The 12,847-nt window shown below is 37.4% G+C and overlaps 1 protein-coding gene across 2 annotated transcripts in view; it reads left to right on the forward strand.

Moving 5' to 3' along the window:
* Window positions 1-12,847, forward strand: part of LOC117373678 (dedicator of cytokinesis protein 3-like) — a 42,941-nt gene that overhangs the window by 27,543 nt on the left and 2,551 nt on the right. The window contains exons 23-54 of one of the 2 annotated variants that reach the window (XM_055223051.1): window positions 637-807; window positions 1,110-1,172; window positions 1,689-1,881; window positions 2,154-2,281; window positions 2,410-2,556; window positions 2,896-2,994; window positions 3,082-3,176; window positions 3,366-3,441; window positions 4,181-4,281; window positions 4,375-4,433; window positions 4,615-4,763; window positions 4,865-4,950; window positions 5,047-5,073; window positions 5,348-5,443; window positions 5,532-5,592; window positions 5,676-5,769; window positions 6,496-6,644; window positions 6,787-6,873; window positions 7,443-7,547; window positions 7,716-7,857; window positions 8,277-8,443; window positions 9,169-9,255; window positions 9,341-9,520; window positions 9,605-9,688; window positions 9,945-10,061; window positions 10,366-10,487; window positions 10,590-10,725; window positions 11,189-11,270; window positions 11,354-11,466; window positions 11,567-11,651; window positions 11,730-11,846; window positions 12,223-12,305. In XM_055223051.1, coding sequence (XP_055079026.1) covers window positions 637-807; window positions 1,110-1,172; window positions 1,689-1,881; window positions 2,154-2,281; window positions 2,410-2,556; window positions 2,896-2,994; window positions 3,082-3,176; window positions 3,366-3,441; window positions 4,181-4,281; window positions 4,375-4,433; window positions 4,615-4,763; window positions 4,865-4,950; window positions 5,047-5,073; window positions 5,348-5,443; window positions 5,532-5,592; window positions 5,676-5,769; window positions 6,496-6,644; window positions 6,787-6,873; window positions 7,443-7,547; window positions 7,716-7,857; window positions 8,277-8,443; window positions 9,169-9,255; window positions 9,341-9,520; window positions 9,605-9,688; window positions 9,945-10,061; window positions 10,366-10,487; window positions 10,590-10,725; window positions 11,189-11,270; window positions 11,354-11,466; window positions 11,567-11,651; window positions 11,730-11,846; window positions 12,223-12,305 — 3,501 coding nt within the window. Of the gene's footprint in view, window positions 1-636; window positions 808-1,109; window positions 1,173-1,688; window positions 1,882-2,153; window positions 2,282-2,409; window positions 2,557-2,895; window positions 2,995-3,081; window positions 3,177-3,365; window positions 3,442-4,180; window positions 4,282-4,374; window positions 4,434-4,614; window positions 4,764-4,864; window positions 4,951-5,046; window positions 5,074-5,347; window positions 5,444-5,531; window positions 5,593-5,675; window positions 5,770-6,495; window positions 6,645-6,786; window positions 6,874-7,442; window positions 7,548-7,715; window positions 7,858-8,276; window positions 8,444-9,168; window positions 9,256-9,340; window positions 9,521-9,604; window positions 9,689-9,944; window positions 10,062-10,362; window positions 10,488-10,589; window positions 10,726-11,188; window positions 11,271-11,353; window positions 11,467-11,566; window positions 11,652-11,729; window positions 11,847-12,222; window positions 12,306-12,847 lie in introns of both variants that reach the window. The other variant, XM_033969760.2, reaches the window with a different exon arrangement.

Raw genomic sequence — 12,847 nt, forward strand, 5'->3', positions numbered from 1 at the left:
GTGATTGTAGGCCATGAACCTTCAGTGCCCTTGTACTTATATGCCTTAAAATTATTATTCTGTTGATGCTGTGTTGCCAATAATTCGACTATACCTTTTCTGCATGGTTAACTCTCCAACAGAAAGTGAAATTGAATGCTAGTTTCAGGCGACAGTAACTCGGTTTGTCCACTGATCTGAAGGTCGGTGGTTCGAATCCCGCCCTCGACATAAAATAAACATCATTGGTTGAGCAGTCAAGATCCACTGACCCACAGGCTACCAGCGTGATCCTTGCTCCCACCTGTTGTGGTGTCCTTGGGCAAGACACTTAACCCATCTTAACCATCCCCAGTCTCTCTGTATACCGGTGTGTGAATGTGTGTGTGAATGGGTGAGTGGTTCCTTGATGTAAAGTGCTTTAAGTACCTTGAAGATGGAAAAGCACTAAATAAAAATGTGACTATGTGTGAGCAAAGCAAACACTTATTCACATTTATTTCTACATTATTTATTTCAACTTAATTTTTTAGTTATTTTAGTGCTATAATGTGAAATTCCAATGCAAAGGTGTCTCTCAAGCTCTGGTCTAACCCTACAAAGATGATCGAACCCTTCTCAGTCAATCATTTGACTGTGTGTGTCTGACCTGCCCAGGCGTTGGAGTACCTGTTCAAGTTCATAGTGCAGTCTCGGATCCTGTACTCGCGGGCCACCTGTGGGATGGAGGAGGAGCAGTTCCGAGCCAGTATCCAGGAACTCTTCCAGTCTATCCGCTTCGTCCTCAGTCTGGACTCCCGGAGCTCAGAGAATCTGGTCTTCACACAGGTCAGAAACATCAGGCTTTAGGGCGAACCAGATGAACACCCATGAATTGTTAATCTTACTAATTGAATTTACTGCTAAATCCACTGATATATTCATGTATATTTATTCTTAGATGCAAAATTTCACATCTTTATCTATTATTCAGTCATATTCCTGTGTCAAATCATGTCTGTATGAGTATCTGTGACTGTCATCCTTTCATTTAAATAATTTTGCATGCTCTATTTCTTTTCAGGAGTGTTAGTTTTTGCACACTGCATGTTTCAGTGTCATTGACCCATTGTTGGTTTGCTTTTGGACAGTGTAGAGGTGTGAACAGATGCATGGCTCTCTATGTTCATTCTCCTGGGTTTTCTTACATCTCAGTAAGTCACACTGCTTTCTGTTGGTTGTATTATACATCAGTAAATGCATTATGCTTTGTTGTTTTGCTGGTTATATGTAACTAAAGCTTTGCCATGTGTACACTGACTTAAAGAGCAGGGCTGGGCAATATAGCAATTTTCTGTTTAATGTAGCTCTGTGCTTAAAGTTCGACACTTTTACCCTTTTACCCACCCACTCCTATTGCTCAGCTTCTGTTATGCTCTGAGTAAGTGACAGGTGGATTTAGTGATCTGTTAATGGAGTATAAAAAGATACTAAGTGCATGAATTGTGATAAAAATTTACATTGTGTTCTAGATTAAATTAGACCTGGTGTGTTTAAAATTTAGTCCTACCAAGATCCGGTCTTGCGTTAGACTTGGCTTACACCAGATTTACTATGAATTGACCTTGTTCACACTGGGACGTCCTAGCTCTGTATATGAAAGTTGGCGCTGAAAAGTCTAGAGCCTCTTTCTTGTGTAATAAACTCTTATTTTCCTGACTCCCCTGCAGGCTGCCCTACTGAACAGCTTCCCCGATATTTTTGATGAGCTGCTGCAGATGTTCACCGTGCAGGAGGTGGCGGAGTACGTGAGGGGCACTCTGGGGAGCATGCCCAGTACTGTGGACATCGGACAGTCTATGGACGTGGTCAAGCTGCAGTCCATCGCCCGCACTGTTGAAAGCAGGCTGTTCTTTTTCCCAGGTGATTGATGTGAATTTGTAGTACTACAAAGATCACAAAACCTTAGTACTATGTGAGGGAATTTAGATAGTAGCATATTTAGTTTGTACTCTCTTTGTCTTATAATAGTTAGCTTGCTTACTTGCAACTTTTTTCGCTGTACTATTAACTTAAGGCTTCAATATGTAATGTGCAGATTGGTGACAAAAATAAGGTGGTCCTGGAAATTATTACAGCAATTCAGTGAATACTGTAATTCACTAAAAGTATTTTCTTGTATTTTTTCTGTCCAGAGTCTCGCAGCATCTTGTTACCTGTAGTCCTGCACCACATACATCTGCATCTGCGCCAGCAGAGGGAGCTACTCATTTGTTCAGGGATCCTGGGCAGCATATTCTCCATCATAAAGTCAAGCTCTATGGTACATTTATTTTTTACCAAATGTCATCCAATTAAAAGTGCATGCAGTTTTTCCTATAAGTTAAATGCTAGAACAGTGTATTTTAAACATGGTTGGTTCTTTATGTTTTCTCTCTTGTCTGGTGGTAGGAGTCATCAGTGCAGGAGGAGGTGGAGATGATGGTGGAGAGTCTTCTGGATGTACTGCTGCAGACCCTTCTGTCCATCATGAGCAAATCGCACTCAGTGGAGACATCTAGAGGACAACGCTGCCCCCAGTGTACAGCCGAGATAACTGTAAGCACCATCCTTTGTGTCTATAACTGTACATGATGCAAAGCAAATGGCATATTAGTTCATTTAACTTATTTTTAATGCATGCCCTGTTTTTATTGTATCATATTTTATAGTTACTACAACTATTATTATTATTATTATTATTATTATTATTATTATTATTATTATTATTATTATTATTATTATTATTATTATTATTATTATTATTATTATTTCCTTTATGTTGCACCAAATCGCTGAAGCAAGGTCCTAGTTTGTGTATTTTGTTCACTGAAGATGACAATAAAACATATTATGATTCTAATTCTAATTTCTTAAAATGATAATTATTTTATCCAGGGGGAGTATGTGTCTTGTCTTCTGTCTCTGCTCCGGCTGATGACAGAGCTCCACTTCCATCATTTACTCAACAACTTCCACAGCAAAGAGGAGCTTAAGGTTTGATGTCTACACCTTTCTATTTTAATAAACACACTCTTAAAAAACTCTTAAAAAAATAATAAGTAATAATTATTCCTTTTGCAGGAGTTTTTATTGAAAATCTTCTGTGTATTTCGAAATCTGATGAAACTTACAATCTTCCCTCGAGATTGGAGTGTGATGAGGCTCCTAACCAGTCAGTAAGTCAAATTTTGTAATATTTTGGTCCCCCAAATATTTAGAGAGCACAACAGCCGACCATTTGGCCATCAGTCTGTGTAAATTATCTTGAAGGTGATGCAGGTCGGGCCATTTTTCCTCATCTATTTTTGGCAGACATTTTGTTTTGAAGATGACGGAGTGATTGCTTGCTTTGTGTTTTTCTGCAGTATCATTGTGGTGACAACACAGTTCCTGTCTCCAGCTCTGCACAAAAACTTCTCAGAGGCTGATTTTGATTTTAAGGTCTGTATCTTTAACATGATAACACAATAAAGCAGAACACACTCTGAAGTTATCCATATTGTTATATTAAAATAAAAATATAACAGTATGTTGTATGTCTGAGTATATTACATTTACATTAATAGCATTTTCTTTTGTTGTGAGTAAAACATATCCACCAGCTGACAACTTAACAACAAGGCCTGTCACAATAATTACTATATCGACTTATAGTTCAGTATATGAAAGCTGGAACAATATTTTTTTGGTCTCTTTATTTATCCTATGTACAATTTCTTTGCAAAAGTGGTAAGATTTTTGTTATTTTAGTTGTAATATGATAAGATTTGAGCTGTAAAGGGTAGAATAAATTACTTATATGTTTAATCACTGCTTCATTCTGTTATTTATGTGCTGCATCTCAGGCCTTTTAATGAGACTGTCTTTAAAATAGTTGAGATACTGGGATTATCTTGCATTAGTGTTCTTGTGTCATTGGCACAAAATAGTTTCAGTATTATCGTTATACATCTCTGTAGTGATATATCGTGTTTCAAAATGTGTTATTGTGACAGATTTATTAACAACAGTAGTTACAATAGCAATACAATAGTAGCAGGAGTTTTGTGGAAATTCATTTACATTTACAATACATTTACTCAGTATATTCATCCTGTATTTTATCGCTAGATGAGACACAGAATATAATTTTTGTTGTTAAATCCTAAATATATATCTGCATATTTGCTTGTGTTTTCAGGTGTGGAACTCCTTCTTCAGTCTGACTGTACTGTACATCAACCAGCCCAGTCTACAGCTCGAGTCTTTGAGTCCAGCTAAAAGGAAGAAACTCTTTGACAAGTATGACATTTTAAATGCTAATGTTGTTCTTTTATGTCAGTTTCAAATAGCCCTTTTTCCTGTAGCCGCATCTAACAATGCATTTCCTTTCAGATATGGAGATATGCGAGTTGTCATGGCCTACGAGCTTTATAGCATGTGGCAGAAATTAGGTAGGCTCCTATCTTTTTGCTTAAGTGATTGATATGAGTAGATACTGCACCAATTATTATTACAAGATGCTACACAAAATTAAATGTCTAGTAAATCTATCCTTCATTTCATTTCTTTTTATTGAACAGAAACGTTTTATCTTTTGATTTCTGTTAGTAATTTGTGCTGTATTAATCCCAGGTGACAACAAGCCCCATTTCATCCCAGGAATGATGGGTCCTTTCCTTGGTGTTACTCTAGTGCCTCAAACAGAGGTCCGGAATATCATGATCCCAATTTTCCATGACATGATGGACTGGGAACAACGGAAAAATGGCAACTTCAAGCAGGTCAGTGTGACATTTCATTTATCCAAATTTACCATTAACCAACAATTACGTAAGAGTGTTTTAGTGATGCGTACAGTGTTAAAACGTGTGTGTGTGTGTAGGTGGAGGCTGAGCTGATGGATAAACTGGACAGCATGGTATCAGATGGGAAAGGGGACGATAATCACAGAGAGCTCTTCAGTCTGCTGTAAGCTAAAACCTGTCTTTATCCAGTCAGAGTCAAAGGACAATAAACTACACTAGTACATTTCAAACTAAACAGGTTTTCTTCTGTTTTTTCAAGGACACAATTGTTTGGTCCTTATCCAAGGTGAGCCAAGAAATTATTTAGTTTAATCTGTTCAGCATTTGGCTATCGAGTCATCAGTAAATTACAATATTATTCATCAGTAGTTAAAATGAGATGAAAACTGATATACAAGAAAACAATTGCTTGGCCAAAGAGGCGTAATCAAATTAAATATATCATTCTCTGTTCATTAAGTCCTTTTAAGTACTGAAACTTCAAATATAATGCAGTGTTAAAATGCATGGATTTACAAATAGGTTTGCCATGTGAAGTGACAGTCTTCCTTAATTTGCAGTCTGTTGGAAAAAATTGAGCAAGAAACGTGGAGAGAAACAGGGATCTCATATGTTACGTCAGTCACAAGACTAGTTGAACGGCTACTAGATTACAGGTAAGTTCAATTTCAGCTATTATCTGTAATTCAAATTTATTTATTTTTTTATATTATAGAAAACTAATACAACATTTGCATGAATTAGGGACTGTTTGAAAGGAGATGAGATGGAGAACAAGAAGATCGGAGGTTCAGTCAACCTAATGGTGAGAAATTTGTAAAACATTTGTTTTACATATGATTACATCATTACATCTGTAATTAACTTACTTTATTTGTTTAAATGAAGAACTTCTACAAGTCAGAGGTGAATAAGGAGGACATGTATATCCGTTACATCCACAAATTGTGTGACCTCCATCTCCAAGCAGAAGACTTTACAGGTAACACTTAAAAATATCAAGATACATTCATACTGCAAGTAAGATTTTTTGGTTGTTTCTGATAGGCACACACATGTGGCTTCTGTCTGTGTATCTGTGTATATAAAAAGTAAATGTATACTCATTAAATAGGATTATAATCTAGTCTTACATTTTAGTCCTCAGTTAAGTATTTCTGTCCCTTTTCCATTTTTGTGGTCTTACAACTTCTACAGTCTATTCTCCTGTGGCCCAGACCATATGGTATTTTGACTGAGGCTAAAAGGGCTGGTATAATTGAAACTGTACACATGCACTCTCCTCAAAGCACCACAAAACACCAGTACACCATCTCATATTAGAAGATAGAAGAATACCAAGGCATATCTAATACTATGAACTTGTTTGCTGCTGTTTATCACCCTAAATATGTATAGTTAGACCATATTTGTCAATGATCACATTTATATAAGGCTTTTCTACTTACATTGAGTACTGTCAATTGTACTGTGCTGGTTAAATTAATGACTCAAGTGAAGTAAGTAGTTTTAGTTTGTTACAAATATTTAAAAAAACAAAACAAAAACCTTTGCACAACATTATACTCTTTTCTTACGGCCTCAACTCCTTACGTTACATTATTGAAATACTTTTAAATGACTAATAGTTAAAGTAATAGTAATATGTATTTGCAGAACTCATAGTACTTTTAGTTCTGCTGAGCGGTGCCTTGTATATCCCCCACAGAGGCAGCCTTCACTCTGCTGCTGTACTGGGAGCTGTTGCAGTGGGAGGACCGGCCTCTTCGAGACTTCCTACACTATCCCTGTCAGAGCGAGTGGCAGCGCAAAGAAAACTTGAGCCGCAAAATACTGCACTACTTCAACAAGGGCAAGGTAGGGCACTGCATCAGTATGTATGTAGATTCATGTATCTTCTTTCCTGTTTTCTACATCCTATTAATGGCTCCCAAGTTTGGACAATATATGTGTATAATTTCATAATAAATCACTTTTCCATTTCCTGATGCCTTTGCAGTGTTGGGAATATGGGATCTCGCTGTGCCGGGAGCTGGCTTTCCAATATGAAAACTTATACGATTATCAGAGCCTCAGCTGGATACGAGTAAGTAAAATATTATTATTGTTATTCAGCTACAGCCATAATTACCTTTTGTAGGATTGATGATGAGGGTTTTTCAGGATCCTACACCTGCAGTTTAGTGTATGAGAATGTGCACCAAAAAAAAATAATAATAATAATAAAGTTATAATTATGCAGCAGTCATGACATTGTAACCTCCTGAATATGTTGCTCCATATGCAAAAAAGTTACTTCTGCAAACTGAAAATACAACACAATAAAAGCAGCTTTGGAGAAATTGAAAAAAAAAAAAAAAAGAAATTTTAGTATGATAAGAACAGACCATTTCTTTCCATTTCTCTGATTGGCTTATCCGCCTGTCAATCACAGCTGCCAGAAGTCCAGCTGAGAGGACCTGTCCCAGATTATAGTCTTTGCAAAGTATAAGAAAAGTCTGTAGTCTTGGCAGGCCAGGCTGCTCACCCACAATAACCAGACTATTAATAGCGTCTGTTGTTCTCAGTCAGTGATCATAATGTTCGCTTGGTTTTTATCTTTTAATTATTATTCACATGCAAAGTATTCACGTGCTTTTATTGAAATTGTGGCAGAAAATGGAGGCAGCATATTACGACAACATCATTGAGCAGCAGAGGATTGAACCAGAGTTTTTCCGAATGGGTTTCTACGGCCGCAAGTTCCCCTTCTTCCTCAGGGTAAGAAATGGATCTTAATGCAGATAGCTTTTTATTTATTCATAGATTTTTTTTTTTTACTGATTTACTTCTATTTCACCAATCAAATATACATTGCAATTTTTGCCTATAACCATACAGTAGTTCTGTAGTCCTAGCCCTATAGTTTGTTCTCTCATATCTTTTCAGAACAAAGAGTTTGTCTGTCGTGGTTATGACTATGAGCGACTTGAAGATTTCCAGCAAAGGATGCTGGGAGAATTCCCACAAGCCATTGCCATGCAGCACCCCAATCAACCTGATGACACCATTCTACAAAGTGATGCACAGTGTATCCTAAACTGACAACAGACTTTGAACAAATAGAAATTATGATGTTTTATATATGATGTTACATGTTGATCAGTGATTCTTAAAATGTGTATCTAAGCCTATTGCTTATATTATTTCTGAAGTCCTAATTTTGTGCTGATATTGCCTCATATAAGATCTTGTCTGCTGTGTTTTTTATTGCCATTTGTAGGTCTGTTGATTTACTTAGTTTAGTTTAGTTGGAATCAGCCTGTTTTGCTCTTATGTATTATGACAAATTGAAACAACATTTTTGCGACAGCATTTGGTGCAAAAGGTTTGAAATTCTCTAATCTAGACAACAAAATCTACAGTTAGTTTGTTCCTTCCCTGTAAATCCCAGCCTTGTCCATGTCTTGGCTGTTTAAGTCCATTTCATCCTTGACAAGGCCTCTCCAGACTTGCAGATCTACGCCGTGACTCCAGTGTCGGACATCTCAGACGTTCCTCAACTGGAGCGCGTCCCGGAGAGGATCAAAAGCTTCTACAGAATAAATAATGTCTCCCGTTTTCACTATGACAGGCCTTTCCACAAGGGCCCCAAAGACAGAGAGAATGAGTTTAGGGTGAGCCAGTAGCACTCACACAACACTGCAACATAATTTCATTCACAAATTAGATATTTTTGAAACAATTTTGAATAGCTTTATAAATGTGTTATTACTTTCTGATTACATGGTGTATGGCCAAAATAACAATATTAAGCACAAAACAGTATATTGCCCTCCTCCTCATTATTAAGCCATAATAAAGCCTTAATAACTGCATTATGCACTTGAACGTTGGGAATGGTGTTAAAATTGTGATTCACAGCTCAGACAAAAGCCCACAGTGATATAGTCTGACGTAATACCCCCAAAGGCCAAAAATAGGCCTTCTTCTATATTCATACATTTAAAGAAGTGCTATTTGTCTCACCAGATTTACCACAGTAGAGAATAATTATGCCCTTGTTTGTTTTGAGATCTGGAAATTACGTTTTTTCTAGGACAAGTGACTCATCCATTTAAACCCAAACCTTCCCATTACAATGCCTTACAGCACTGTCTCCCTGTGAAGCAGCTGCGTTAGTCAGAATAGGGTAAACTGATGCAATAACTGAGATTTGAATATTCTCTGATAAAAACTTCAAATTATTGCATTACAGAGTGTGACAACAATTCTGTACACGGAATAGCAGTTAAAATATGTAGTCCAAAGCCATAGAACATCAAGCAAACAGCTGAAAAACTACACATTTCTCCCATGTTTCATTGTTTAGCCAATTAGAAGTATTTCCACCTTCTTACAGAGTCTCTGGATTGAAAGGACAACCCTGATACTTTCCCGTCCTCTGCCTGGTATCTCCCGCTGGGCCGAGGTGGAGAGAAGAGAAGTGGTAAATTGAATTGTTAAAAATATTTAATCAGGTAGTGTCTAGTTTACATGTTGATGTTATGGCTAAATTAATATATATTTTTCAGGTGGAGGTGAGCCCGTTGGAGAATGCCATTTATGTGGTGGAGAATAAGACCCAAGAGCTTCGGACTCTCATTAGCCAGTACCAGCACAGACAGCATCATGGTAACATCAATCCCCTCAGCATGCTCCTCAACGGGGTCATAGACGCAGCTGTGAATGGAGGCATCGCTAGATATCAGGAGGTAAATCTACTACAGTAGAGAAATATATTTATTAATGTTTTTCTAATATTAGGAGATTTTTAATAAATTATGATATTTTAACAGGCATTCTTTGATAAGGACTACATCAGCTGTCATCCAGAGGACACAGAGAGAGTCACACAGCTCAAAGATCTCATGCAGGAACAGGTGTGGACAAAAAATACATCAAAACTTTTAACTGTCTAATTTGATCACTTATTAGGTACTACGGTGTGGTCATAGTGGTTTTGCTCAGAAGAAAAAATAATACATGTTTAAACATCTAATATGTTCTGTAGAAAAACAGCTAATTATCTGCCCCTGAGTGTTCAGTCGTTTACAAGTTGTTTAGTAAATTAAATGAATGTATATGTGTATTTATGTGCATATCAATGTAAGACATAATTTTGCATTTTTATGATAGGTCCACATTCTCGGGGTCGGTTTGGCCGTCCATGAGAAACTTGTGCACCCAGAAATGAGACCACTGCACAAAAAACTGGTGGACCAGTTCCACATGATGAGGACAAGTTTACACCACGTGAGTTATTCTTCTATTTATAGTCCTGTAGCAACAACATCACCATGATGCACTTTCTTTTGTTGTATTATCATGTTGTTTTTTTTTTGGTTAATTGGGTTAATGTGTATATTGGCAGAGTGGTAAATTGGCCCCTATTGAAAAACTGAAATAGTGAATTTGCCAAGGGAATATCTGGGCACTGAGTGTGCAAAGCCAAATTGCCATATCTGCTGACAAAGGCTCCAGTCACCCCTAACAAGGGTATTCTAATGTAATTGAACAAATGTATTATTGACTCTTGTTAATGATTGTGTCCCAGCAGGGAGTGCCAGGGGTGGACCGGTTTGGACCTGCCGGCTGCACAGGAGTGAACTCTCCCAGAGGAGTCCTATCCACCCACAGTCACATGAGTCCAGAGAGCATCCGACTAATGCACAGACACAGGTCAGACCTACCATCTTGACCAAATTAACAACTAAAATGATTATTATGTTGTGCAATATTTTGGGGAAGCTGTAATAGAGGTGATATTGTTTTGTCTTGCAGCCCTTTAAATCTACAGGGTTCTATCCGCCACTCCTCCTCCTCTCTGTCCTCCCACACATCCAGTGAGGCCGGGAACCTGGTCATCATGACGGATGGGCTGATGGGGGAGCACCCTGAGGAAGCCATGCACATGCAGGTGCACCTTCACATTAAGGATAGGGCATAGTGCAGTGTTAAAATGTAGTAATAGTAATAGTAATATTGACAGAATTAACAGACCACATTTATTTAACTGGATTTGTGGAAAAAGCTGTAATCCTCACAGCCTTGAATTCATGAATTGATTTAGGTTCGTTACAAGCCTATCAGACCAGAGATAATGTGAATATAAACAAGGAATAGTCTTATTTCTTAATAGACTTTCCTAATAGTTTATTTCAATCCATGTGTTCCAGTCATATTTACACATCTCTGCACAGTACAGACATAACCCAGGATATATATATATAACAAACACACAAATATTTTCATATAAGATGTACTTTGCATTGCAAAATATCAACATTAACCAACATTTTTGGTCACAGTTATTATACCATTCAATTCCTATTTTTTCTGTCATTTTTCTATGATGTCAAAAAAAATCTTTCTCTTTCTAGCCAAGTCCTTCCTCCTCTAGTCTGAGCTCAATTCGCTCAAACTCTTCCCAGATTATTAACTCTGCACCTTCCAGTGCCAGAGGTAAACAGCCAAACAAAAACACTATTCTGGCTCATATTAAGACTCTATTGAAGATTTAATTGATTTTCCAACCCTGTGTGTAGGATCTCCATCTCTGCCGGACAAAGCCAAACACAACCGAGAAGTGATGATGCTGCTGCCTTCTCACCGCGAAAGGGCAAACAACATGTACTACAACATGGCTGAGAATGGACAGGTATCAATTAGACCAGAGCATATAATAACTGACCAATTATATGTGCTGTATTTAAAATGCTCCCTTTTAAAACCCGCTAATGATGTGTTTCTTTTTGTAGAACAACCACATGCAGCGTGCCTTAATTCAGCAAGTCAGTCCCTGTAAGCCGTGCACCGATCCTCATATGAACCTGCAAGAGAAAGGTAAGCAGTCAATATACCAAAACATGAAGGCAAAACTACAACTACAGCCCATGTCTGATGTACATGTCTTTTGTCCAGTCTTTACAAATACTCAGAACAGCTGGAGTTTGGATGGAGATAACAGAGAGTCCTATATGCCCCCTTCAACTGGAGGTTCCATAATGCCCCCAGCTCCACCCAGATCCTTTCCACAAGGTCAGTTTAGAACAGTTTTGCTCTGATTTTGTACTGCATGCCTGCTTTGAGTGTGTTAGGGTAGGTCTTATCATATAGTCATGTCTAAGATTTACAAAAAATACAAACAAGATGATCACTGAGCTCCAAAGTGTTTCAGCCTAACTGTTTAACATTTTGTTAATTTCCAAAGTGCTACACAGAGGCAGAAAAAAAGTATAAATGTTCAATTTGATATTACTAGTACTAAAACAATAAAATATAATATAAACAGTAAAACCGTAAAATCATTGAATTAAATAAATTTAGAAATTAATTTAATAAATAAATAGAATTATAGAGGATGACCACTTTTGAGTTCTTTATGACCAAATCTATTTTACATTTCATCCTATAGGACACTTCCTGATGCACTGTGATGCATTCCACCACCAGAGCACCGAGCCCCCTCCTGCTCTGCCTGTGCGCTCTCTCAGAAAGGTACCACCTCCATGAATCTTTAATCAACAAAATGCCCTTTACTTGCCACCTCCATGTTAGAGTGACATCCCAGTATTTCTGCTGCACTTCAACAGTATTACACAGACACACACACACTGAAAACTTGCATTTATTTTATTATTGAACATGCTATACATATGCAGTATAGGTTACTTCTGCATTTCCTGTCATTTATATCTAATTTGTTAACAGTGATTGACACTTGATTGATATGTTTTAAAAAAAAAGTCAAGCATAGTTATTTTGGTCTCACACTATAATCATTCTGTGTTTTTTCTGTCTTCATATTGAACGCTCCCACGCATAAGACAAAGACCTCCTCCATACATACTGACAAACACTGGCATCCAATTAGGCTGTCAGGAAAATGACTGATCCACAAATATAATGTAGGCTATCTTTACCAGCAGCCCATATAGAGTTCAATAGGGCCTTTGTTAGGAGACTTTAGGAGCTCAAACAATACCCATGTGACAGTGTACTGCCTGTATGTCTTTTTCTGCTGTATTGATTCTTTATGA

Source organism: Periophthalmus magnuspinnatus, chromosome 7 (genome assembly GCF_009829125.3).
Source record: "Periophthalmus magnuspinnatus isolate fPerMag1 chromosome 7, fPerMag1.2.pri, whole genome shotgun sequence".
Classification (NCBI taxonomy): Eukaryota; Metazoa; Chordata; class Actinopteri; order Gobiiformes; family Gobiidae; genus Periophthalmus; species Periophthalmus magnuspinnatus.